General features: G+C 51.6%; 1 protein-coding gene across 11 annotated transcripts in view; it reads left to right on the plus strand.

Moving 5' to 3' along the window:
- CHD2 (chromodomain helicase DNA binding protein 2) overlaps positions 1-25,277 on the plus strand; it is a 117,531-nt gene continuing 92,254 nt past the window's right edge. For 6 of the 11 annotated variants that reach the window (XR_011380526.1, XR_011380527.1, XM_051835178.2 and 3 more), the window contains exons 1-3: positions 3,430-3,762; positions 20,665-20,896; positions 23,472-23,558. Coding sequence is in view for 9 of the 11 variants with exons in the window: in XM_051835178.2 (XP_051691138.1) it covers positions 3,662-3,762; positions 20,665-20,896; positions 23,472-23,558 (420 nt within the window). In the remaining 2 variants the exon portion in view is untranslated. Of the gene's footprint in view, positions 794-1,135; positions 1,267-3,428; positions 3,763-20,664; positions 20,897-23,471; positions 23,559-25,277 lie in introns of those variants that run through there. The other 5 variants (XM_051835182.2, XM_070053482.1, XM_051835173.2 and 2 more) reach the window with 4 other exon arrangements.

The following is a 25,277-nucleotide window of genomic DNA, read 5'->3' on the forward strand; positions in this document are numbered from 1 at the left end:
AGTTATTTTAGCTCAAGGACTGAAATATTTAGCAGATCTTTAGACAAAAGGAACAAATTACATTTCTCTCTGGCTTAAAAAGGGTGCTTGAGCTAGAGGGGGTTAAGAAGCCCTCCCCCACCCCTGATGGGGTGGTCTGGAGGGACTGGGAGGTGTGGAGGTGGGGGTCCTCAGGCTCCCTGGGATGGTGGATTTTTTTTTTTTTTTTTGGTGGAGATGAAGGGGTGGGTCTATGGTACATCACCTGAGTTGTGGGGTAAATGTAGAGAGTGTCAATCAAAGGCAGAGCTCTCAGAGCTGGGAAGGAGGCTCTAGATGGCGGCTGTGCCTTAGAGAGAGCGCGCTCTGCTCCCTGCCTTCGCCTCACTTTACGCAACTTTCCCTAACTTTCGGGCAGCCTCAGGGGGCCCCCGCAGCCCCCTACCTCTCCTAGTGACTTACTAGGGTCGATTCGGACCTTTTTTAGGGAGAAAAGCAGCTTTTAGGAGCTTTCTTTTCGTGCCTTGTTGGAAAGAAGCAGCCGTACTGAGAGCCCAGGTCGTTGTTTTTTCCAGCTTAGAAGCCATGGCGCACCTCCATTTTTGTGCGCTCGCCTAATGAGGTTTTTTTCCTTCCGGACTCGTTTTGGTATTAATTATTGCTTTATTTTTTTGACCAGTTAACATATTTGAAGATTATTTTATTTATTTTTCGTTTTTTAACGGAGAATTTTGCCTTTATTTTTAATTATTTGGGATCTGTATTTTTCTACTACTAGATAGGACTCTTGCTTTGGACATACTACATGGATCAGGTAAGTTCACGATCATTAATGATAATTTCAAAGATTTGTATGCTAAACTTTGCTTTATTTTTTGTAAATATGAGAAATTCCTGGATGACGCAATAAGATACAGAGATTGTTAATTTGTATCCAGTGTGTTACTTTGAGAAACTTTCTTTATTGATAGTGATGCTTCGACTGTTCGGTTTCTCTTTTTTTTTTTTTAAGGAAAAAATAGAATTATTTTGGTTTTTCTGGTTGCTTACCGCTGTTGTGTTATATCAGTATCGTTCACATCGTCAGGACTTTGTTCCTGATGATAAAAAACCGTCCACAGAAGCCGGAGCTTACCTTTCTTTCAACTTTTGACAGTAAATACCTGGGCACAGGACTTCAAAGCAAACAGATTCCCCCTCCCCCTTACTATTTAAGAATTAAAAGATGATGAGAAATAAGGACAAAAGCCAAGAGGAGGACAGTTCGCTACACAGCAATGCATCGAGGTATGAGCTATCAACTTTCTTCCTTTTTGTCGTTTTTTTGGGGGAAACCTCAGCTTACAGTTGTTTACCTTGACAGACATGGATTGTTGTCTGTGCTATTAAAAGTATTTTTCTAATTTGGATTCGTTTTTTAAAGCATGACCTTGAGATTGCTAATATGCCACACCCTAATTTTTTGGTAGCAATTTATGAAAGTTGAGTTGTGACTTAAGGCCTCTTACAGCAGTCAAAAGGTAAGGTACCTTTATTCCAAGGGGCCTTTCCCGTAAACTACAGTTTTTCTGTCAGTAAATTTCAGTTTTTAGGTTTTTGTGTTGCAGAAGAATGACCTTGTCGGTTTAGCCATTGCTGCATTGCACCATTTTACATACAAGGCAGATTTTTTCTTTGAAGAATCTAGGATATCCAGACTTGTAGCTGGGGCCACACAGGAGCCTAGCAGTAGTAAATTCTAGTAAATAGACGTTTGGGAAAGTTATATGAATGAAAAAATGTACATTTAAAAGTGAAATTGCAAAAAAGACCCTTTGACTGATGCCTCTCAGTTTGTATTTTTATTTGACTATTTCTTTTGATACACTTGGCATTTTAGAAAATTTTGATTTATCAAAACATTTACTTGATGGTTACAGTTTTTGCATTTATGAAATCAAACTTATAACCACAGAAATCCTGGAACACTGATCAGATACTTTTGTGTTTGTTTCTGTGATTATAATTGTATATATTATGTTTAAAATATTTTAGGGTGTGTAATTGTATGCATTATGTTAAGTGCTTTCTGGTTGGGAAATGTATATTGCATTTTAGTTTTAGCTGCTGTAAATTTACTGACTTATTTCAAGAGTCATCTGGAATGCTTTATCTTCTGAAGTTTACAAATAATACTATTTGTTCAAATCGTGATTTCTTTCACATTCCTGGGAGTACATTCTTAGTGACTAAGGAATAAAGCCTTAATCTTAAGATATTTTTGTATCATCTGTGTATATTAATTTTTAGTGAATGCCCTTGTTTTTTCTTATGAATTGCCATATTACAAATTTTAAATCCTAGCTAATGTGATTGACTTTTTCCCCCAATTTTGTTTTAAATACATTTTTGTTAGGTTAGTAAATTTTAAAGTTGTGGGCACAGTTTATCACAAATGTTGGATTTTGCCTTATTAGACCAAAACTGTTTCAGCTTCGCTTTGAAAACACATTTCCAATTCTTTGGCAAATGGACTTGTCCGGGCCTGGACTCGCCCGTCTTCTGGACCGAGCTGCCCTGCAGCTGCCGGTTCCTGTGTGCAGGCAACTTCGCTGCCGGCCCTGCGTGCTTTCCTGGAAAGTCGCGGCAGTTCGAGGGGCCCGGCAGCCCACAGCTGACTCGCCAACCGGCCGGGCGCCGCCGCTCCCGGCCTGTGAGATTTGCATGGGCGGCTGCGGCCGGCGGCGGCGAGCTGCGGCCAGCCCGCCCCTGACCGCTGTCCAGGGGGCCCGGCGCGGCGCTCCCGACCTCGACCGCGCGGCCCGGCGGGCGGGGAGCCGCTTCCTGTGGGCTGCCGCGTCGCGGGCCCCAGCTGTGCTGTGTGCGCTCCCGCGCGTGGGGCCGGCCGCTCCGGGCCCCGCGGCCTGACCCCGCTCTCGGGCCTCCCTGGCGGGCCGCGCGGCTGCGTGGGGCTCCGGGCTCGGGGGCGGCAGCCATTTTATGGCGCCGAGAACGCCCTGCAGTCGGCATTTTTGAGGAGGCCGAAGCGGGGCCCGGAGCCCCGCAGCGCCCAGACGTCCCTCCGCGCTGCCCTGCTCGGCGCCCTGGTGCCGGCTGCAACGGGCAGCGCGACGGCGGGCGCAGGCAGCAGCGCCCGAGCCCATGGCTCTTGGTGCGGGGCCAGCGCAGTCACAAAATGGCTGTTCCTTTGTGCCGCAGCGCCGACAGACATACTGCATCGCACCGTGCGCTCGCCGGCAGCAGGAAGTTGCCGTCCGGGTTCAAAGGGCGGCCGGGGCCGGCGCCGGCCGCTGATTGGCTGCGCGCGCGCCTGGCAACAGCCGGGTCGCTGGCGGCGCCTGCGGGCGGCCCCGCCCCGTGACGTCGGCGCCGGCCGCGGGAGGGGCGCGCTGACGTCGCCGCGAGCGCGCCGGGCGCTTCCTGCCGGGCTGGCGCGTCGCCCGCGGGCGGGGTCGGCCGCGCTTCCGGTGGACGGGTCGGGACGTGGGCCGGCGCGCTGGGCCTCGCCCGCGGCGCGTGTCCCCGAAACGGCTTCGGCTTCTGGGGAAGTGCAGGGCGCGGGTCGCACAGCTTCCAGTCGGAGAGCTGCCCGCCGTCCCGGCTCGCGGTCTCTCCTCGCCCCCCGCGTGTAGGTCGGCCCCGGCGCCGAGCGCCCTGGCCGGAGTCCCCCCGCGGCACGGCCATGGCCCAAAAGCGGAGGGGCGGGTCCCTGAGCTTGCCCCCGTGCGTTTTCACTTGGTACCGCACGTTCTCTCAGTTGGCCTTTGACGGAGACAAACTCAGGTCAGTACGTGCCGCTTGGTTTGTCTCAGGGTCTCGGTGGAGAGGCCCCCGCCCGCCCCGGCCTCACGCCCCCTGCCGCCCCGCCCCCTGCCGCCCCGCCCCCGGCTCGCAGGTGCAAGGGGGCGTGTGCCGTGGGAGCCGGCCGCAGCGGTGTCGTCAGCGGCGTGACGTCACGCGGCTGCTCGCCGGCCCCCTCCCCGAGGGAACGTGGACTCAGGCCTGTGCTCCGGTTGGAACCTGCGGTCCCGCCGGGGGTCGGCGCCCGGGGCGCGGGCTCAGGTTGTAGGAGCGGCCCCCGCCCACCGCCCCTGCCGGAGCCCAGCGACTTTGCGGCGCTGCACCCGGGCGCTCAGCCATCCTTGCCGGGATAGCGTTTCAATAGCTTTTAGCTCTGCTGAGGATTTTCCTTGTCGGTTGGCTTCTGGCAGAGCAACGTAAACCCGAGTGAATTGAATGCAGGGAGGCTGCTCTGCGGGTTCGCCCTTGCGGGGGCTCCTGTAGCGCCTGCGCGCCGCAGAGCCCCCAGCCCCGGGCTTGGCCTCCAGGTTGGCCTTGTACTCTAACGAGGCTGCAGGCGCGTCTTGGACGCAGAGCCGGCCCACCAGCCCAGGGACATCGAGCCCGGATCGTGGAGAGCGCGGTGTGCAGCTCCGCTTCCTTCCCTCGTAGTGCGCTCTGAACGTGGGGTACGGTCCCCAGCTCAGCCCGTTTCTGCGGGATACGGGTCCCCCGCTCAGCCCTTCTCTGGGGTTATGGGTCCCCCCGCTCAGCCCTTCTCTGGGGTTATGGGTCCCCCCGCTCAGCCCTTCTCTGGGGTTATGGCCCCCAGCTCAGCCCGTTTCTGCGGGGTTATGGGTCCCCCCGCTCAGCCCTTCTCTGGGATTATAGGTCCCCCGCTCAGCCCCTTCTCTGGGATTATGGGTCCCCCCGCTCAGCCCCTTCTCTGGGGTTATGGGTCCCCCGCTCAGCCCCTTTTCAAGGTCTCCAGTGCAGTTCACCCCGACAGCATTTCCTTCCCTTTGCTGGAGCCCCTGCTGTCGGGGAAACGAGACCCCCGTCTCTCGGGAGTCCCGGCGTTCTCAGCACAGCCCTGGATTTGTGCTCCCGCCTGCCTGGCAGGAGCCGCCCCCATGAGGGCTAACGTTCCGGTGTTTGCTTTCGCACTGAGGTCTCTGTCCCCAGCGAGGCCAGCCGGGCCCTCCTTGTTGGACCTGGGGTTTTCCGCGTGTGCAGTGAGCTCCTGGCACCGTGCATTGGTCGCGAAGGGGTTCGCGAAGCAGCCGCAGCGCCCCGCGTGCCGAGCCATCGCGCCGGCCTCGCTCTTGCCCCTTCCACCTCTGTCTCGGGGAGCCGGCGGGGGCACGTGGCTGAGCCGGTGGCGAGTGAGAGAGAACCTTGCGTGCACGGTGCGTGGTTCCCTCTTGGGTGTGCGGAGCGGCTCACCGGGCTGCGGCAGCCTCGTTGCCAGAAGGCGGGCACCGAGGGCCGCCCCCGCTCGAGCCGGCGCTGAACCCCCCTGTCTGCCCAGACGCCCTGCATCCTGGCGAAGCTGTGCGCTCAGGGTTTGCGTGGGGTTTAGGTTCCTCTTGTCCTTTTGGGTTCTGGTTTAGCTGAGTTTCCCGTTTCAGACCTCAGAGGGCGGCTGGGAATGGGAGTGTTGGAAGCTCTCCCTGTGTCTCAGGTCCGCGTGGTGGTGTCTCCTTGGTCTCCAGTCTACCGCGGGAACTTCCTGCCTGACTTTGCTGAGAACTCCGGGTCTTCCCGCCGCCTGCCCTGTTTTCCTACTCCCCTCCGGCCGGTTCCACCGCTGGCTTGAGTTTGAAGTTTTGTGAGGAGGCTGGTGCGGGGTGAGAGGGGCTCCAGGCGGTGCGAGGTGGCCTGAGGGCCGGCCTGGAGGGACCGCAGAGCGCGGGTGCTGATGGGTGCCGCCGCGCCAGCGGTGGCTCTTGCCCACCGTGTTCCCTGCTCACACCCTTCATGCCCGAGCTTGGATGCTAGGATTCTTTGGATGCAGTCACAGTCCATTGTGAGCCCGAAACCAGGGCTGCAGCCCTGACCCTGGGCTCTGCCGCTGCACTGGAATTGTTAAGCAGCATTAGAAACACAAAACCCCATCGTGGACTATGGGGGTACAGTGCAGGCTGCCTCCTCTGTACGAGATGTTTCCAAGTCAGGCAATCCCTGGTAGCAGGTGATCTTCCATCTTGCATTTTACCGTGAAAGAAAATTGCACGCTATGAATATCCTGCAGTCAGCACCGGAGTCCATTGAGTTCGAGGGTGCCTTCTCTTCCGTGTGTGGGGGGTGTGTCCGTCCGTGCAGCAAAGGTGTTGGTGACCTGCTTCAGCCAGCGGACTCCTGACCGCAGCTGCCTGCTATTGTAGCCCCTGTGGGGTTCCTGCCACCCAAGGGGGAGACCTAGTTCCCTGCTCCTGGCTCTGGCCCAGGCCAGGCCACTGCAGATATTTGGGAGAGTGAACCAGTAGAAAGGGAGCTTTCTCTTTCTGTTTGGTTTGCTCCTGTCCTCTCTGCCTGTCAAATAAATAAATTCTTTTTCTAAAAAATTTTTTTATTTATTTATTTGAAAGAGTTACACAGAGAGAGGAGAGGCAGAGAGAGAGAGAGGTCTTCCATTCGCTGGTTCACTCCCCAATTGGCCGCAATGGCTGGAGCTGTGCTGATCCGAAGCCAGGAGCCTCTTCCAGGTCTCCCACACGGGTGCAGGGGCCCAAGCACTTGGGCCATCTTTTACTGCTTTCCCAGGCCACAGCAGAGAGCTGGATCGCAAGAGGAGCAGCCTGGACTAGAACCAGCGCCCATATGGGATGCTGGCGCTTTAGGCCAGGGCATTAACCTGCTGTGCCACAGCACCGGCCCCCAAATAAATAAAATCTTAAAACAAAAGTAAAACCACGGAGGGGGCTGACGGTGGGTGGCTGTGGGGTCTTGGCGACCACAGGGAAGCTTGCCTTTGTGCCGCTGATTCCCAGTGCCACACACACACTCCGGGTTTGGCCACGGCTTAAGGAGATTTGTGCTCCTCCTCCTCCTCTTTTCTTTTTTTTAATGTTGTTGTTGGTGCTCGTAAGTTTATTTCCCTAATAGATTTTGCTTGCAAATCACTTGGAGTGTTTGAAAACACAGGCCCACACCCAGCTGGATTTCCAGGGTTATGCAGTGTATGAGGTTGAGAATACCCTCTGCGTTTTGGGTTCTGTGTACGCAGGTGTAGGTACGCATTTCGGCCCTCAACTGCACTTGCTAAGAATCACCTGGGTGCGCTTAATCCCGTCGGCAGCCTCTGCCTGGAAGCGACTCCCCAGCCTGTGCTGAGCACCACCACCCAGGAAGCCTGGGCAGTAGGGCTGGAGAGTGCGCACGGTTTGTTTGGGTCTTTGTTTTGCTGCTTTTCAGCATTAGGATCTTAGGAGCCTCTGAGCCTGCTTACCTTTTAAAAAGTAAGATGAAGAATGAGATTAGTAAGTTTTCCTTCCTCAGAGAAATTAAGAATGTCTCCAAGGCAGTGGTTTGGGACTCGGTGTTTCCGTTTTTGCAGTGCCTGGAGACAAGTTGGTAGTGAACATTTGGGCTTGAGGGTGCTGTGGGCAGCTGTTGGGTGAGGCCGGAAATGCTGCCACACACTTGCAGCAGCACCAGGAGTCATCCAGTCCAAGACATCAATAGCACCATGATTGAGAAAATGCCGGGAACAACTTAGCAAAGTGCTTGCCGCGTGAACGTTGGTGGCTCTTAAAGCTGAGGCCCCTCACCTTGCCATTTCTCTGCCCTGAGCCAGGAACTCGTCTAACTTCCTGTGACATTGTGGGCCTAAGTTTTGCATTGACTTCGGGTCGCTGTCTCGCTGTGTACCTTACAGCGCCTCAGGACAGGTTAGCCAGTCAGGAGCTGTGAGACTCCTGGGCCCAGGGGACCCTGCCCGTCAGGACAGTGCAGCTGAACACTGACGGGGTGGAGACGAGGTGTGGAGTTGGCTAGGTAGACCTGTGTTGGTGAGTTGAAGTCTAAGGAAAACCTGTGTCCTCAGAGTTGCCTCTCACCATGGGGTCAGTCCTGTTTTTACCACGGTGGGAAGTTGGGTCCTGACTAGGTACGTATTTCCAAAGTGGTCACTCTGGCTTATGCCTTATCCACGCTCCTTGCCATAATGGCTATAACGATGAGAATGCCTTTGTGTTTTTTTGTTTTGTTTTTGTTTTTGTTTTTTAAGATTTATTTATTTGAAAGGCAGAGTTGGAAAGAGAGAGGTTGGTCTTCCATCTGCTGGTTCACTCCCTAGATGGCCAAAATGGCCGGAGATGTGCTGATCCAAAGCCAGGAGCCAGGAGCCTCTTCCAGGTCTCCCACACGGGTGCAGGGGCCCAAGGTCTTAGGCCATCTTCCACTGCTTTCCCAGGCTGTAGTAGAGAGCTGGATCGGAAGTGGAGCAGCCGGGACTCGAACCGGAGCCCACATGGGATGCTGGCACTGCAGGCAGCAGCCACTGCACCGGCCCCTGTGCCTGGTTTTTGATTGCCATTTGGTCGGTGCTTCATAAGCTATTTAGGATGACTCAGATGTTCATTGTTCATTGTTTCTTGGGGAGCAGAGTAGCGTGGTAAAGCCAGGCTGACTTCTGCCTGATTCCAGTGGAGAGTTTTAGAAACATGTTTCTTAAAGGTAGTTTGATTGTTTTCCTTTTTACTACAGCTTTTTTCTTTTAACAGTTATTTGTTTATTTGAAAGGCAGAATTAAAAGGAGACAGAGAAATCTTCCATCCAGTGGTTCACTCCCCAGATGGCTGCAGTCACCAGGTGTGGGCCAGACCTAAGCCAGGAACCCCAAACTTCTGGGTCTGCCACGTGGGTGCAGGGACCCAAGAAGGTGGGCCATCGTCTGCTGCTTTCCCAGGTGCATTAGCAGGAGCTGGATTGGAAGTGGAGCACCTGGGAATTGAACCTGTGCTCATAGGGGATGTTGGTGTTGCAGGCAGTAGCTTAACCCACTCTGCCACAATGGCAGCCCCGCTACTGTTTATCTCTCTCTCATTTAATGATTTATTTTTTATTTGAAAGGCAGAGTTAAAGAATCTTTCATCCATGGTTCACTCCCCAGACAGCTGCAAGGGCCCCTGGCTGGGTTTGTCTAGAGCCAGGAGCTGCTTCCTGGTCTCCCATGTGGGTGCAGGGGCCCAAGGACTTGAGCCATCTTCCACTGCTTTCCCAAGTGCATTAACAAATATCCGGATTGGAAGTGGAGCAGCCAGGTGTGGGACCATTGTGCCCATATGGGATGCTTGCATCCTAGGCTGTGGCTCTACCCTCTAGGCCACAACACAGGTCCCCTACAGTATTTCCTACTCTGGGAGGTAATGATAGCAGTCAGCCATTTTACTTCCTGAAACCGTTAAGCCGCATGTGTGCATTTTTTGTTACTTGAGGTTATTGTAAAGTTTGTGGAAAATGGGATTAAAAGATCATTTTAGCTAAAGTTATTTTTAGAGATCCATGCACATGAGAAGTCTTCACGAAGTTTGTGGGGTGGGCACGTGGCCTGACAGCTCTAACACCTGCAGTTGGAGTTAGGGCGCCCGGATCTGCGTCCTGGCTCTGCTCCAAACTCCAGCTTCCTGCCGATGTGCACCTTGGGAGGCAGCAGGTGATGGCCCGGGTACGTGGCTCCCTGCCACCCCTGTGGGACACAGACTGAGTTCCCGGCTCTGGCTCTGGCTGGGCTGCTGCAGGCATTTGGGGAATGGACTAGTGAATGGGAGGTCTGTCTCTCCCTGTTTTTCTTTTATCTCAAGTAAATTCTCTTTACATTTATGGAAATGCACATTGTGGATTCCAACATTTTTTGTACCAGAATTAAAATACTTTTCAGTTACATTTTCCATGAACTTTTATTTATTTGAAAGAGTTGACAGGAAGGGGGGGGGGAGGGAGAGAGAGCGAGCGAGCGAGCGCGAGTGAGCTTCCATATGCTAGTCCACTCCCCAGATGGCTGCAAGGCCAGTGCTGGGCCAGTCCAAAGCCAGGAGCCTGGAGCTGCATCCGAGTTTCCCGTGTGGGCGGTAGGGCCGCCGTCACCTGCTTACAGGGAGCTGGACTGGGAGTGGAGCAGCTGAGCCTGCTGGTGCGCTGGCTGCACTGCACGCGGGGCCCCACCTGCCGTGCCCCAGCGCCAGCCCCTGCCACGAACTGCTGACGTATCCTTGTAGATGGGCCTTTTTCAACAAATGCAGTTTAAGGATCTGATTGGATTTTGTTAGCAATTCAGGGATTGATTAGTGCCCTACCTTTAAGGACATGGGGAGCAGTCTGTGTAAGGTAGTTTGAACAGGAATACGGAAACAGCATAGTGCGAAACAAGCCGGTTGGTGAACGCGAGGTGACTGCTTGAGGTTCAAGTGAGGACACTTCCTCATCCTCGCTAGGACTGGCCTGTTGGGGGTGGGCGGGCTGTCCTGCAGGTACGATACTTCAGAAGGCTAGCGCGAGTGACTGGTTTTGGCTTGGTCGTTGCGGCCTCCTGCTGGACTGTCTCCTGTAAGTCCGTGCAGCTCTGGGCAGACGTTCCAGGAATCTAGGCAGAGCCCTGCTCCTGAAACCAGGCGATCCTGTTGCTCTAAGGCACCGCGAGGAATTTAGGAAAGGTCCCAGGAGACAAAGGTGCAAAGTCAGACGTAACCAGAACTGCTGGTCACCCTCTTGGCAGTCTCAGTCCGTGAAGCTGGCATTTAAAAAATGTGCGTGGTTCTTGATGTAGTTCATAACTTTAATTGTTTTGAAATTGTCATTTAATCTAACTCAGTCCTAATTTAACTGCTCTATTCAGCTACGTATTATGAGTGATACACATTTTACTTTGCATTTTTATACATGAATATGTAGAGTATATTTTGAGTAGAAGGCCAAACATTTGTTTTTTTTGAAAATTTATGGGTAATACCTTTATTGCGTCATCTGGTTTTTGCTTGGAAACAGCTACTTTGAAATCCCAGCACTGCCTGAGCCCCCCTCGGTGTCCGAGTCTCACTGGCAGCCCAGCACAGGTACCTGCTGCTGCTGGGAGCGGTGTGGGCGCAGCTGACGCCCCGATTGCTCAGGGAGGCCGGCCTCCCGCGTCGGACCCGGACTGCGCTGCGGCATGTGCGCCTCTGTCTCGCGTGTAAGCGACCCCTTGCTTCATCGCGCTGCTGTCCGCTCCTTAGGCTGAGGCGTCAGGCATTCCCGCAGATGTTAGGCTCGGCTCCAAATGTTATTTATAAAAGAATGATTTATTTTTATTTGAAAGGCAGAGTGATAGAGGGAGAGACAGAAGCCGTCCACCCACTAGTTCATTCCCTAAAAGCCTGCAACAGCTAGGGCTGGCCCAGGTGGAAGCCAAGAGCCAGGAACCCCATCCAAGTCTCCCTGGTGGGTTGCAGGAACCCGGATTCTTGGGTCATCATCTGCTGCCTCCCATGGCCATTTAGCCAGAAGCTGACTTGAAAGCAGAGCAGCTGGGACTCCAGCCTGCACACTCTGTTACGGGATACAGGTATCCCAAATGGTGACTTAACCTTACTGTGCCATACAATGCCTCTCCTCTGTTGGATTATTTTTAAATTTATTTATTTGAAAGGCAGAGTTAGAGGAGAGACTGAGAGAGAAATTGTCCATCCACTGGTTCACTCCCCAAGTGGTCGCAAAACCAGGGCTGGGCTAGGCAGAAGCTAGGAGCTTCTTTTGGGTCTTCACGTGGTTGCAGGGGCCCAGGCACTGGGCCATTCGCTGCTGCTTTCCCAGGCGCGTCAGCAGGGAGCTGGATTGGAAGGAGAGCAGCTGGGACTCGATGACACCCGTAGGGGCTGCTGGCTACAGGCTGTGGCTTAACCCACGTGCCGCTATGCTGGCCCCTGGATTTTAAACAAATTATGTATTTGAAAGACAAAGTGATGGGGATTGAGAGGAGACAGATGCAGGTATACACACACAGGAGGTCTCTTTCCTTTGCTGGGTCACTCCCCGATGGCTGCAACAGCTAGGGCTGGGCCAGGCTGAAGCCAGCAGCCGAGAATTCTGTCCTGGTCTCCCACATGGGTGGCAGTGGCCCAAGTACTTGGGCCATCTTCTGATTCCTTCCCAGGCACATTGACAGGGAGCTGAATTGGAAGTGGAACTGCCAGTACTTGGTGCTGTGGTATGGAACGCTGGCATTGCAAGTGGGGGCCTAACCTTAGCACCACAATGCCGGGCCCCTCTATTGACATTAAAAAAAAAAATTTAAGACTTATTTATTTATTTGAAAAGCAGAGTTAGAGGGAGGGAGGGAGAGAGAGAGAAAAAAAGAGAGAGAGAGAGAGAGAGAAGTCTTCCATCCGCTGGTTCACTCCTCAGATGGCTGCAAGGGCTGGAGCTGTGCCAGTCTGGAGCCAGGAGCCTGGAGCTTCTTCCGGGTCTCCCACGTGGTGCAGGGGCCCAAAGGCTTGGGCCATCTTCTGCTTTCGCAGGCCGCAGCACAGAGCTGGATGGGAAGTGGTGCAGCTGGGACTCGAAATGGCACCCATTTGGGATGGCACTGCAGGTGGCGGTTTTACCCGCTATGCCACAGCATCCCCCCTCCCCCCACTTTTAAGAAAGATTTATTTTTACTATTTATTTGAAAGGTAGAGTGATAGAGATCTTCCATTTGCTGGGCCAGGCCGAAACTCCGAGGCTGGAACCACATCCAGGTCTTCCATGTGGGAGGCAGGACCCCAAGTACTTGGGTCATCTGCTGATTTCTAGGTGCATATCCCGGGAGCTGGATTGGAAGTGGAACAGCCACTGACACTCCTGATATGGGGTGGTGGTGACGCAGGCAGCAGCTTAATTGCCATGCCACAACACCAGGTTCACTGGAGTTTTGATATGTAATTCTTCACATGTTATATGTATAACACCAACATACTTTGTTCTTGAGAATCATAGTACATGGGGTCTGGTGCTGTGGCACAGTAGGTTAATCCTCCACCTGTGGTGCTGGCATCCCTTATGGGCGCTGGTTCTTGTCTTGGCTCCTCCTCTTCCAATCCTGCTCTCTGCTGCGTCCTGGGAAAGCAATAGAGGTGGCCCAAGACCGGGAGGAAGCTCCTGGCTCCTGGCTCCTGGCTCCTGGCTCTGGATCTGCTCAGCTCAGCTGCAGCTCTTGCGGCCCTTTGGGGAGTGAACCAACGGATGGAAGACCTCTCTCTCTGCCTCTGCCTGTCACTAACTCTACCTGTCAAATAGATAAATAAAATTAAAAAAATCACAGTACTTGAATTAGAGGCGGGGATGGCCTTGGAGATGCACGTTCCTGAGGAGCTACTGCCTCCAATATTCTTTACTGATAACAAATTTGTGATTAATAATCTTTGCCTTTCCTTCTTAAGACACACAGAATTGAGAGAGAAAGAATAGTTGTGTATCGTGTTGGTGGGTAGCGTGTGTGAGGAGGCAGCAGTGGCGCTCGGCTGGTGCTGTGGAGTGAGGTCTTGCACACACAGAGGCTTCGTCTCACCTGCTCACGGAGGCTGGGTTTCTGCAGATGGCTCAGGCTGTCCCATCACCGATCAGCAAGTAGTCATGTAATTCCAGTGTAGGTTACTTTGTGTTTTTGCCAGATTTTGCTTTCACCCACCACAGAAATACCACACTCTGCCAAGCAGTTCAGCCATTTTGTAAATTGTTAGAGGAATAAGCCTTAGGAGAATGGTGAAATGGCCGCTCTTGGCAGAGAACCGGCGGGCTTGCTCTTAAATGGAATGTTGCTGTGCTGCCCCCTTGTGGCTGTTTGGGAAATTAAATTGGTGTTGTAACTTAATCTGGCATGCTTTCAAAGTCCCATTTTAAGAATTATTTAATCACTCCATTTTTACCTCCTTCAGAAAGCATTTTGAAGTGTACCAGATCCTTTTTATCCACAAACTAAACGAAACATTATCTTCTTACAAGCATTTTTTTCTGTCGGAACCTGAAATCCTAGTTTTGATTTCTTGTTTTCCTTTGTTTTTGTATTTCCCTTGTAGTTATTTGTTCAATCAAATTTATTTTTTTTATTTTTTAAAAATTTATTTGACAGAATTATAGACAGAGAGAGACAGAGAGAAAGGTCTTCCTTCCGTTGGTTCACTCCCCAAAAGGCCGATACAGCTGGTGCTGCACCAATAAGAAGCCAGGAGCCAGGTGCTTCTGACTGGTCTCCCATGCAGATGCAGGGGCCCAAGCACTTGGGCCATCTTCCACTGCCCTCCCGGGCCACAGCAGAGAGCTGGACTGAAAGAGGAGCAGCTGGGACTAGAACCCGGTGCCCATATGGGATGCCAGCACCACAGGCAGAGGATTAACCAAGTGAGCCACAGTGCCGCCCCTCAATCAAAATTTATAAAGCTTGTTTGCAACTTAGGTTTTATTATTTAAAAGAGATGTGTTTTATTTACTTGAAAGTTAGTAGAAGGAGAGAGAGAGAGGAAGAGGAAGACACAGACATTTATCTTCCGTCCATTGGTTCATTCCCCAAACGGCCTCAGTGGCCAGGGCCAGGCCAGACTGAAGCCAGGAACCAAGAGCTGTCCCAGATCCCCCACCTGCGTGTAGGAGCCTCAGCCTTCCACTGCTTTCCCAGGTGCATTAGCAGGGAGTTGGGTTGGAAGTGGAACGGCCAGGATTTGAACCTGTGCCCATAGGGGATGCCTGTGCTGCAGGTGGCGACTCTTCCCACTGTGCCACAGCACCAGCCCTGCACTTAAGTTTTGAGTAACTTTCAGGTAAGTATGTTTTTTTGGTGAGGATTCTGTGTGTTTTTTTTTTTTTTTTGCACCAAAATAAACATGCCTTTTAATCCATTTCCATGAACTTTAAAAACAAAGATTTATTTATTTGAGAAGTAGAGTTCCAAGGAGAGACAGAGAGAAAGGTCTTCCATCTGCTGGTTCATTCCCCAAGTGGCCCGAGTGGTCAGAGCTGGGCCAATCTGAAGCCAGGTGCAGGAGGCTCTTCCAGGTCTCCCATGCGGGTGCAGGGGCCCAAGCCCTTAGGCCTCCTCTGCTGCTTTCCCAGGCCATAGCAGAGAGCTGCATCAGAGGAACAGCTGGGACAGGAACAGGCGCACGTATGGGATGCCAGCACTGCAAACAGAGGCTTAACCTATGCCACAGCGCCGTCCCCTCCATGAAATTTTTAAAATAAATTTATTCATGTCATTGAAGAGATAGGTACGCCATCTGTGGCTTCATTTCCAAGTATTGAGCTGAATCTCAGTCTGGGTCTCCTGTGCGTCTAGAGCCCCAGCTGTTGAGCCAGCACAGGCTGCCTCCTAGGACGCAAATGACCCGGAGGCCGGAATTGGGGGTGGAGCCTGGTGGTGCTCTGATCTGGGACTTGGCAGCCCCAGGAGGCATCTCCCGTACGCCAAATACCTGCCCCTCTCAGACTTTCTGTAGTACTGTGTGTGGTGAGTCGTCATTCCCCCAAATCCTATTTTGGTTTCCTTACAGATATTAGGCCACCACTGGAAATTAGGCAGTTTTATTACTTTATTAAGTATTACCCACCAATGCAGTTTAATATTTTTATTTACTATGTTGTAGGCTCTTTTTACCTCTTCTCCTCTAAATCAGCTTGAAAACCACAATTTAGTACTCACAGTGTTTAATATTATAATTAAGGGTTAATAGCAAATTGACATCATCTTTCAGGGAATACTTTCTTGAGGAAATAATTAGACTACCCTCAATGTGGAGCATTTTCAGAGTTTTTCTTCTTGTCAGTGAAACTTTATACTACAGAGCATATAATGTTTCTTTAAAACATGTCCATATTGTTGTGATCCCTCTCCCCCTCTTTTAAAGATTTATTTATTTGACAAGAGTTAGAGAGATCCTCCATCTGCCGGTCCTCTCGCCAGATGGCTTCTGTGGCTAGAGGTGGGCCAAGCTGAAGTCGGGAGCCAGGAGCTTCATCCAAGTTCGTACGTGGGTAGCAGGGACCCAAGCACTTGGGCCATCTCTTCTGCTGCTTTCCCAGGTGCCTTAGCAGGGATCTGGATTGGAAGTGGAACAGCCAGGACACAAAATCTGGTGCCCATGTGGCATGCCAGTGGATTTGCCCACCATGCCACAATGCTGGCTCTGACACTTTTTTTTTCTTTAAATATTTATTTATTTGAAAGGCATAGTTACAGAAGAGAGGCAGAGAGAGAAAGAGGGAGGGAGGGAGGTCTCCCATCCACTGGTTCACTCCCCAAATGGCTACAGTGGCCGGAGCTGGTCTGATCTGAAGCCAGGAGCCAGGAGCTTCTTCCAGGTCTTGCACGTGGGTGCAGGGGCCCAAGGACTTGGGCCATCTTCTACTGCTTGCCCAGGCCATTAGAGAGCTGGGTCAGAAGTGGAGCAGCTGGGTCTTGAACTGGCACTCATGGGATGCCAGCACTGCAGGCGGTCACTTTACCACTATGCCACAGTGCCAGCCCTGACCCTGACACTTTGAAAAATGTATGTTGACTTTGATTGGACTCATTGTCAGATCCTCAAGTAAAGGGTCATATGCTCAGGAGCTCCATCGTTACTTAACTTGTTTTGTGCTTCCCATATCTTTACTTAGGCCTGAAGGCAAATTTTGTTGAAAATAACTATAAAGATTAATCCATTTATTTGAAAGGAGTTACAGAGAAAGAGAGTGGTCTTCCATCTGCTGGTTCACTCCCCAGATGGTCGCAACAGCCGGAGCTAGCTGATCTGAAGCAGGAGCCAGGAGCCTCTTCCAGGTCTCCCACGTGGGTGAAGGGGCTCAAGCCCTTGGACCATCGTCTGCTGCTTTCCCAGGCGCGCTAGCGGGGAGCTGGATTGGAAGTGGAGCGGCCGGGACTTGAACCAGCACTCACGAGGGATGCCGGTGCTGCAGGCGGTAGCCCCAGGTTGACTGATTTTGTGACTATTCTGGAAAGCTTTTTTCCATAAGCTTCCAATGAGAGCATCCTGGGAGTATGCGTGCCCAGGGGGCCTGTTGTGCTGTGCCGCCGTCTGGAGGTGAGACCCCCCCCACCGAGGTTGTGGGGTGAGAGCTCTGCCGAGCAGTCAGCTCTCAGCACAGTTTCCTGGCTTTGTGACTGCGGTAGTCTTCATAGGAAGAGAGCTGGTTAGTGAGCTGGGCCATTGTTTCTCCAGGAGAAATTGACCCTGCTAGCTGCTCGTTAGTCTCATCTAGTTTACTTGATGAGGTTCTTCTTTTTTTTTTTTTTTTTTTTTTTTTTGACAGGCAGAGTGGACAGTGAAAGAGACAGAGAGAAAGGTCTTTGCCGTTGGTTCACCCTCCAATGGCTGCCGTGGCCAGCGCACCGTGCCGATCCAAAGGCAGGAGTCAGGTGCTTGCTACTGGTCTCCCATGGGGTGCAGGGCCCCAGCAGAGAGCTGGACTGGAAAAGGGGCAACCGGGACAGAATCCGGCGCCCCGACCGGGACTAGAACCCAGTGTGCCGGCACTGCAAGGTGGAAGATTAGCCTAGTGAGCCGCGGCGCCGGCTGACGAGGCTCTTCTAACAGGGACTTCGAGATACAGTTGCTTGTATTTCTCTTGCTGGCTGGATTCTTCCTGAGCAGCTTTCAGCTTGGGGAGTTCAGAGTCCAGATCTTTGATTCTGTGCTCTGACTGCTTGTTGACGTGCGAACACGCTGAGCTTCCTTGAGGTGAAGCGTGCACCGGCTGCTCATGTCCAGGAAGAAGGTGCAGCCGGCTGCTTGAGCTGGAAGATGATTGTGTCCTTGATCGTGCTGCCCAGACAGCTGAACTTTTGCATTAGGGCTAGATCTAGGTCCATGACTTCCAGGACAGGGGCTGGCCACCTGCTTCCCTGCCTACACTCAACGGAGACACCACCACTGGGCCCAGGAATTGAAGGGGGCTGGCTGCCAACAGGTCCTGAAACCTGATCCTTTGGGGTAGACCCCAGGCCTCTCACCCCCTCCTGGGGAGAAACTCACCTACTCTGGGTGTTCCTCATGCCACCACCTGACGCTTCGCCACCTGCTGTAGTACCTATCCTTTTGCGTTTCTTTTTCTTTTTTTTTTAAAGACTTATTTATCTGAAAGGCAGAGTTGGGGGTTAGAGAGAGAGGGAGGTATAGAGGTAGAGGTAGAAGTCTTCTAGCTGCTGGTTTACTTCCCCAGTTGGCTGCAACAGCTGGAGCTGCGCTGATCCAAAGCTAGGAACTTCTACGTCTTGACTCACATGGGTACAGGGGCTCAAGGACTTGGGACACCTTTTTTTTGTTTTTTAAAGGTTTGTTTATTTATTTGAAAGTCAGAGTTACACAGGAAGGAGAGGCAGAGAGAGAGTCTTCCATCCCCAGTTGGCCACAACGGCTGGAGCTGTGCCAATTCGAAGTCAGGAGCCAGGATTTTCTTCTGGGTCTCACAGGTGGGTACAGGGGCCCAAGGACTTGGGCCATCCCCCACTGCTTTTCCAGGCCATAGCAGAGAGCTGGATCGGAAGTGGAGCAGCTGGGTCTCTAACCTGCGCCCTTATGGGATGCTGGCACTGCAGGCGGAGGCTTTACCCCTTGCGCCACAGCGCTGGCCCCTCCTTTTGCATTTCATAGTGGAGCTTGTCCTATAAGAAATATGAAAAATGAGTAATGCCTTTATTTTTTATTTATTTATTTATTTTTTTTTAACAGGCAGAGTGGACAGTGAGAGAGAGAGACAGAGAGAAAGGTCTTCCTTTGCCGTTGGTTCACCCTCCAGTGGCCGCCGCGGCCGGCGCACCGTGCTGATCCGATGGCAGGAGCCAGGAGCCAGGTGCTTTTCCTGGTCTCCCATGGGGTGCAGGGCCCAAGCACCTGGGCCATCCTCCACTGCACTCCCTGGCCACAGCAGAGAGCTGGCCTGGAAAAGGGGCAACCGGGACAGAATCCGGCTCCCCAACCGGGACTAGAACCCGGGGTGCCGGTGCCGCAAGGCGGAGGATTAGCCTAGTGAGCCGCGGCGCCGGCGAGTAATGCCTTTATTAAGACTTAAGATTTTCTCTCAAGTCTTCATCTGTCTTGATGGTTCTGCAGTAACTTAGACGGTCAGTGTTGACATGCATTCAGATCTCCTCCTCTTGTGTAGGTTTGAGGTGCTTGCAACCCTTGCCCTGGGGTTGACTTGGTTGGATTCTTTCAGTGAACTAGTTCGGACGTTGAAAACGTGTGACATACAGTGAACAGCAGTGAGCTCAGCCTCAGCTCAGTCATGAATGTCACCAGTGTCCTCTGATCACATCTGCCACCTCGGCCCCCAGAGCTGAATCAGTCATGGGTTTAGTGTTTACGTTTCTTGGGGGTTGAGCGTCTCATGTATACCTCAGATAACCCACCCAGCAGAGACAACCTCTGCTAACTGCTGATTAAATGCATTTATAGGGCCAGCACCGTGGCTCACTTGGTTAATCCTCCGCCTGTGGTGCCGGCATCCCATATGGGCGCCAGGTTCTAGTCCCGGTTGCTCCTCTTCAGTCCAGCTCTCTGCTGTGGCCGGCTTGGGCCCCTGCACCCGCACGCGAGACCAGGAAGAAGCACCTGGCTCCTGGCTTCGAATCAGCACAGTTCGGGCCATGGCGGCCATCTGGGTAGTGAACCAATGGAAGGAAGATCTTTCTCTCTGTCTCTCTATGTCTTTACCTGTCAAATTAAAAAAAAAAAATGCATTTACATGCCAAGGTATGCACTGATAGAAACATGGCTGTGTTTACCTAGGGCATGCTACTGTGTGCGTTGTGCATGTCTGAGGGCTGCGCCCCCGTGGTTACAGATGGGAAGCAGAGCTGGAAGGTGTGTCTGGATGTTCGGAGTTTTCACAGTGAGCAGTTTGGAAGCAGTCTTCTGCCTAGTGGCATAGAAGTCTGTGAGTACATCAAGGACACTCGTGTTTTGTCTGTTAGGTGAGCCATTTGATGATACCCTAATGTCCCCTCGCTGGGGAATGGGAGTTACATGTGTGCATTCGTGCGCAGGGCTGCCAGGGCGGGTGAGGCACTCAGCCGGCCAGAGTGTTCCTGCCTGACCCCTGCGTTGCCGTTGCAGAGCCGCACGTAAGCACCAAGGCCTACGCCTGTGGTCATCAGTGGCCTGACGCTGCTCGCTCACGTGCTGGTTGAAGATTTGCAGTCTTTGTTGATGTTGGGCTGTTTGTTTCGTGGGAGAACGTGGATCACACGGTGGTCCTGGGGCAGTCTTAGCTGCTGATGGTTGCTGCAGTCGATTCTGCCCTTAAGCTTTCTCTGGAGGTCAGCGTTCTAGTGATTGCAAGACTAAACCAGCCATTCCGAAAGGTGGGCCGATTGGGTGCTCCAGCAAGGCAGCCAGCCCCTCCCTGCTTTGCCAGGGGCAGAGGACATTGAAGAAGTTCGGCTCAGCCATCAGGTCTGGGGACGCCAATAGGGGACCGGAGTGTTCTTAGAGGATGGGCATCCTGGAGGCAAGGTAGTGTAGCGGCTAATGGCCGGGTCAGCGCACGGCCTTGCTGAGCCCGGGCCTTGAAGGTGCAGCTCCGACTCGAGCCTGCTGTTTCCGTGTCTGGAAGCACCTGCTGAGTGTGGGCTCAGGGAGGGTGTTCTCCGAGAGAGGGTGGTGCTTGGAGTCAGAGGTGGAGTCAGCTGCACAGGCCGTGGGTGCGGGGCGTGCAGGGGACAGTGCAGTGGCCTGCTGGGCTGAGGGAAGGAATCGTTAAGTGCTGGACCTGGAGAAAGTGGCGGAGGCCAGGTTCGGCCGGGCAGGCTGAGGCGCCTGGGAGGTTGTCTGTGCGCTGGGACTCCGTGCGGGAGACGGCAAGGCCGGGCCTCTGCGGACACTTTACCGTGAGGAATTTCGAGGAGAGTCATAGGGCAGTTCTTCAGTGTTCTTCAATCTCTCTTTTTACCTTAAGTCATTCAGCCTCTGAAGAAGCCTCAGGGTCAGACTCCGGCAGCCAGTCGGAGAGCGAGCAGGGCAGCGACCCAGGAAGCCGACATGGCAGCGAGTCCAACAGCAGCTCCGAGTCTTCCGAGAGCCCGTCGGAGTCCGAGAGCGAATCCGCGGGCTCCAAGTCGCAGCCGGTGCTTCCAGAAGCCAAAGAGAAGCCGGCCTCTAAGAAGGAGCGGATAGCGGACGTGAAGAAGGTATTTCCCCTGCTGCTAGATGCGAGTGTGCTGCCGCCGTCGTGTCCTGTGGGACGCGGCACGCCTGACCTGACCTTGCTGCTGCCTTTCCGACCTGCGGGGACCCCTTCTGGATCGATAGGACTCAATTGCACGAGCCATCCTGCTAGCGCACAGCAGGACGCGGTTTTGTAGTTTTAGCCTTTACTTTTCAAGAAGATGGTTACTTTTTTTCTGTACTGTGCTGATATAAGAAAAGTCACTGGCAGATAATGGTGACTGTCCTTTTGATCATGGGACACAGTTGTAGGGCTTAGTGACAGATAATCACAATCCAAGAGAAAAGATAGTTTTCATTATCTGATAGACAGGAAACAGTTCTCACAGACAAAAAGTGACCTATAATTAGGCTTGTAGGGTGTTTTGTTTTTTTAAAGATTTATTTATTTATTTGAAAGAGTTACAGAGAGAGAGAGAGAGGTCTTCCATTTGCTGGTTCACTCCCTAATTGGCCACAATGGCCAGAGCTGTGCCGATCCAGAGCCAGGAGCCAGGGGCCTCTTCCGTGTCTCCCATGTGGGTGCAGTGGCCCAAGATTTTGGGCCACCAGGCTATAAGCAGAGAGCTGGATTGGAAGTGGAGCAGCCAGGACTGAACTGGCTCCCTTATGGGATGCTGGCACTGCAGGCGGCAGCTTTACCCGCTACACCACAGCGCTGGCCCCAAGCTTGTAGATTTTAATTGCTTAATTGCATAGTGTCTTCTATCAAAGAATAAAAAAAAGCAGAGATTGAGTTGTGTAACATTTTCCCATTGATGCCTAAACTTGAGTGTGCAGCCATTTTGTAGGAGACATCATCAGAAGGTAGCAGAGCCTTGTCAGTTTCCATTTTCAGAGAACTGTGTTTGGGGTCATTGTATTGCTTTACAATGTAGAATAGCTTAATGAAATAAAATGTTGTATGCTAGTTATTTTTAGTTAAGCCTTGCTTGTCTAAGATGTGTCTATATATACTTCTTACTCAGATCGTTGTAAAAATACAAACAATTTTAAATTATCTGCAAGTCCCACAGAATACCTTGGGAAACCTGAAATTAAAAGCAAAGCAAAACTACTTTTTTCACTTGAGATACACTTGGTATTAACCGTGTTGCTTTAGTTCTTACCTTTCTGGTATGATCGTTGATTAAGGATACGTGAACTTTAGGAGCTGGTGGGAGGTTGGCGAGTGCCGAGAGCTAGGAAAATGGAAGTTGTGCTTGCTAATAAATGTGTTCTTTGTTGCCTGCTCAGGTGTAGTATACTTTTCAAAAAGACAGTTCAAGTATTGACTTTTTCCCAAATAACCCTGCATACAAAATACCACCTAGAGATCCTGCCCCATGAATCATTAAACTCAGAAATTTGCCACCCACGCACGTGGCAGGAGGCCCTGCTCAGAACTTGGTGTCTGAGCCTGGTTTCTAGTGTACATGTATTTTATGTTATTATTACATTTTTTATTTGGGAGACACAGAAAAAGAGGGAGCAAGGCGGCATATGGAGTTCCCCTTCATGGGTCACTCCCCATGTACCCAGACTGGCTGAGCCTGAAAGCAGGCGCTCAGTCCAGGCTCCCGGTGGGGACAGGCACCCAGCTCTGGGAGCCATCACAGCTGCCTTCCAGGGGCTGCATTAGCAGGAGGCTGGGGTCCAGACCTCACTGGGAATTGAATCCCAGCTCTCTGGAGCTCTCTGCTAAGGGACTCGGCACCCTACCTGCTGGGCTAAGCACCTGCTGTCTGGTGCAGGTGTTCTTCTCAGAAGACTCCAGTTTGTGTCTGAATGAGATGCGATGACTGCAGATTAGCCTGGGTATAATTTTCTTCTCTACAGTGTGGAGTTATTTACAGGTAGAGATGAAAGGACACTGTAGAGGCCGTGAATTGTAGAGTAAGTTTCCAGTTTCACTGAAGTCCTGGTTGATTATCTGGGATTCATAGCTGGGATCTCTAATACCGTAAATATTTAACTTTGTTAAAGAAGACATCAGGAAACGAAGAGCCAAGAGAAAGCGTTATTAAAATTGGGTTTCGAGGGCCAGGCCTGCACGCCACAGGGACGTGCTCTGGCGCCAGTGCGGCTTCTGGCTGGTGCACGGCCGGGAAGACAGCAGGCGATGGCCCAGTTATTGTCTCTCCCACCCCTGGAGGAGACCTGATGGAATTCCTGGCCCAATCTCTGCTGTGGCAGGTATTTGAGGAGTCAATAAATCAGGAGATGGGATCTCTCTGTGTCTGTATGCCTGCTTTTCAAATAAGTAAATTAAAAGAATTTTTTAGTTTAAAACTCAAAGTGTTAAGGAATTAAAAAATTCCTCAGTCAGTGCTGTGTCTTTAGAAGTAATTGCTGTCTTAAATGGCCATGTTTCTTGGTTGTGAGTATATTTTAATAATGGGTAAGCAGTATTGTTTAATAACCATTAGGTAATGAAGGACATTGGTAAACTTTGTCTTGTTGGATCATAAACAAAATCAGGGAAACAACCCTTTTGATACTTAGTTATTTCTCTTGAAACATCTTGAAGTAGTAAATGGAGGTCTATTAATTTAACAGATGTGGGAAGAATATCCTGATGTTTATGGGGTCAGACGGTCAAACCGAAGCAGACAAGAACCATCACGCTTTAATATTAAGGAAGAGGTAAGAAAAACGATGCTGAAAGTCCTGCCTGTGTTCCCTCGTCCTTCCTGACTGCTAACTAGGCTGAGCTTGAGGCACGAGAGCCGAGGGACTTCGATACGGGCTTTCCGTGACAGATAGAGGAGGGCAACAAGGTTTACTTAAAAGACATTTATCAGCAAGTACAGTGTTAGAATATTATACAAAACTGGCCTCAAATTACTGTATTTTTTTTTTAAAAGATTATTTAGTTATTTGAAATGCAGAGTTACAGAGTGGCAGAGAGAAATTGGTCTTGCATCTGCTGGTACACTCCCCAAATGGCCGCAGCAGCAGGAGCTCGGCCAGTCAGGAACCAGGAGCCAGGAGCTTCCTCTGGGTCCCCGACACGAGTGTAGGGGCCAAGGACTTGGGCCATCTTTTACTACTTTTCCAGGCCATAGCAGAGAGATGCATTGGAAGTGGAGCAACCAGGGCTTGAACTGGCACCCCTATGGGATGGCGGCCCTGTCGGTGGTGGCTTTACCGGCTACACCACAGTGCCTGCCCAAAATTCATGATTTATTAAGTTGCTTATAGTGAAAGTAACCTCAGCGCGTTTACTCTTTTAAACCTCTAGCTCCTATGTTTTGTTCAATGAGTGAACTTGTTTGGTAAGCAAATAGAGCAAGGGACATACTTTTGCAATTGTTCCTGAGAAAGGAGGAGGGAGTGATTACTTATGTTGTATGTTTTAAAAATGTCTATAAATTTGGTTTCCTGGCTTTTTTAAATACGAGATAGAAAGGAGTTTCAGACACTTACTCTATGAACTAATTGTGAGATACTGAATGTGACTGTTAAATTGTTATTACTGGATTTGCTTGTCTGTAGAATCAGACTTGTTTTTGCCTTTCTGTGTGTGTGCTATTTTTGTGGATTCTTTGTTCTGTGTCAGGTTTATAGACGCTCTTGTCTCAGGGAAATGTCCCCTTTCTGCCTTCCGTGGGGACTTTGCTGATAAGCAATACAGTAGTCTCCTGATAAAAGTTAAATATTCAGCTGAGGGTTCGGTTAGCTGGTTGGATGTGGGCTTTCGGTGAGTGGCCTTGAAAATCTCACGCACCCTCAGGTCTGTATCAGGCTTGGGGTGCTCTGCTCTGAGCGTCCCGAGCTGGCCTGCCTGTGCCTCCTGTCTCTGAGTGTCAGGCACGAGGTGACTGGGCCGTGTGTAGGACAGCGTCACGTAGCTGGCCAGGTCTCCATATGATCACGTATTCTCAGGGCCTCAGACCGACAGCGAGAACAGAGCTTGCCAGTCTGCTGAATTTGGGGGAAAAAGAGCTGTCGAGGTGTTTGTGACTGTAACGTCCCTCGGCCTAGTGCTGGGAGCAGAGCACTGCTGGCTGGGGCGTGGACACACGCTGTGATGAGTCAGTACCTAGAGGCGCGCTGACTGAATGTGACATTTTCACCGGGTACTTTGGATCTGCAGCACCAGCCGCTGGGCACCTACGGAGTTTGTCGTTTAGCTGACATTACTTAAAACTCAAAGTTCTTCTCCATCGCACCCGCCACAGTGCAAATAATCAGTCGTCACCTGTGCCTGATGGCGCCCGCATTGGGCATTGTAATAGAGAGCATACACGTCACTGCAGACAATACTTTCAGATACCGCTGTTCTGAAGTCAAGCGTAGAGGTTTAGGTACAATTCAGTAATCACAGAGAGACTGATTGTCACAGCAGAAGAGTGGGCTCCA

This window comes from Oryctolagus cuniculus, chromosome 12 (assembly GCF_964237555.1).
Source record: "Oryctolagus cuniculus chromosome 12, mOryCun1.1, whole genome shotgun sequence".
NCBI classification, from domain to species: Eukaryota; Metazoa; Chordata; class Mammalia; order Lagomorpha; family Leporidae; genus Oryctolagus; species Oryctolagus cuniculus.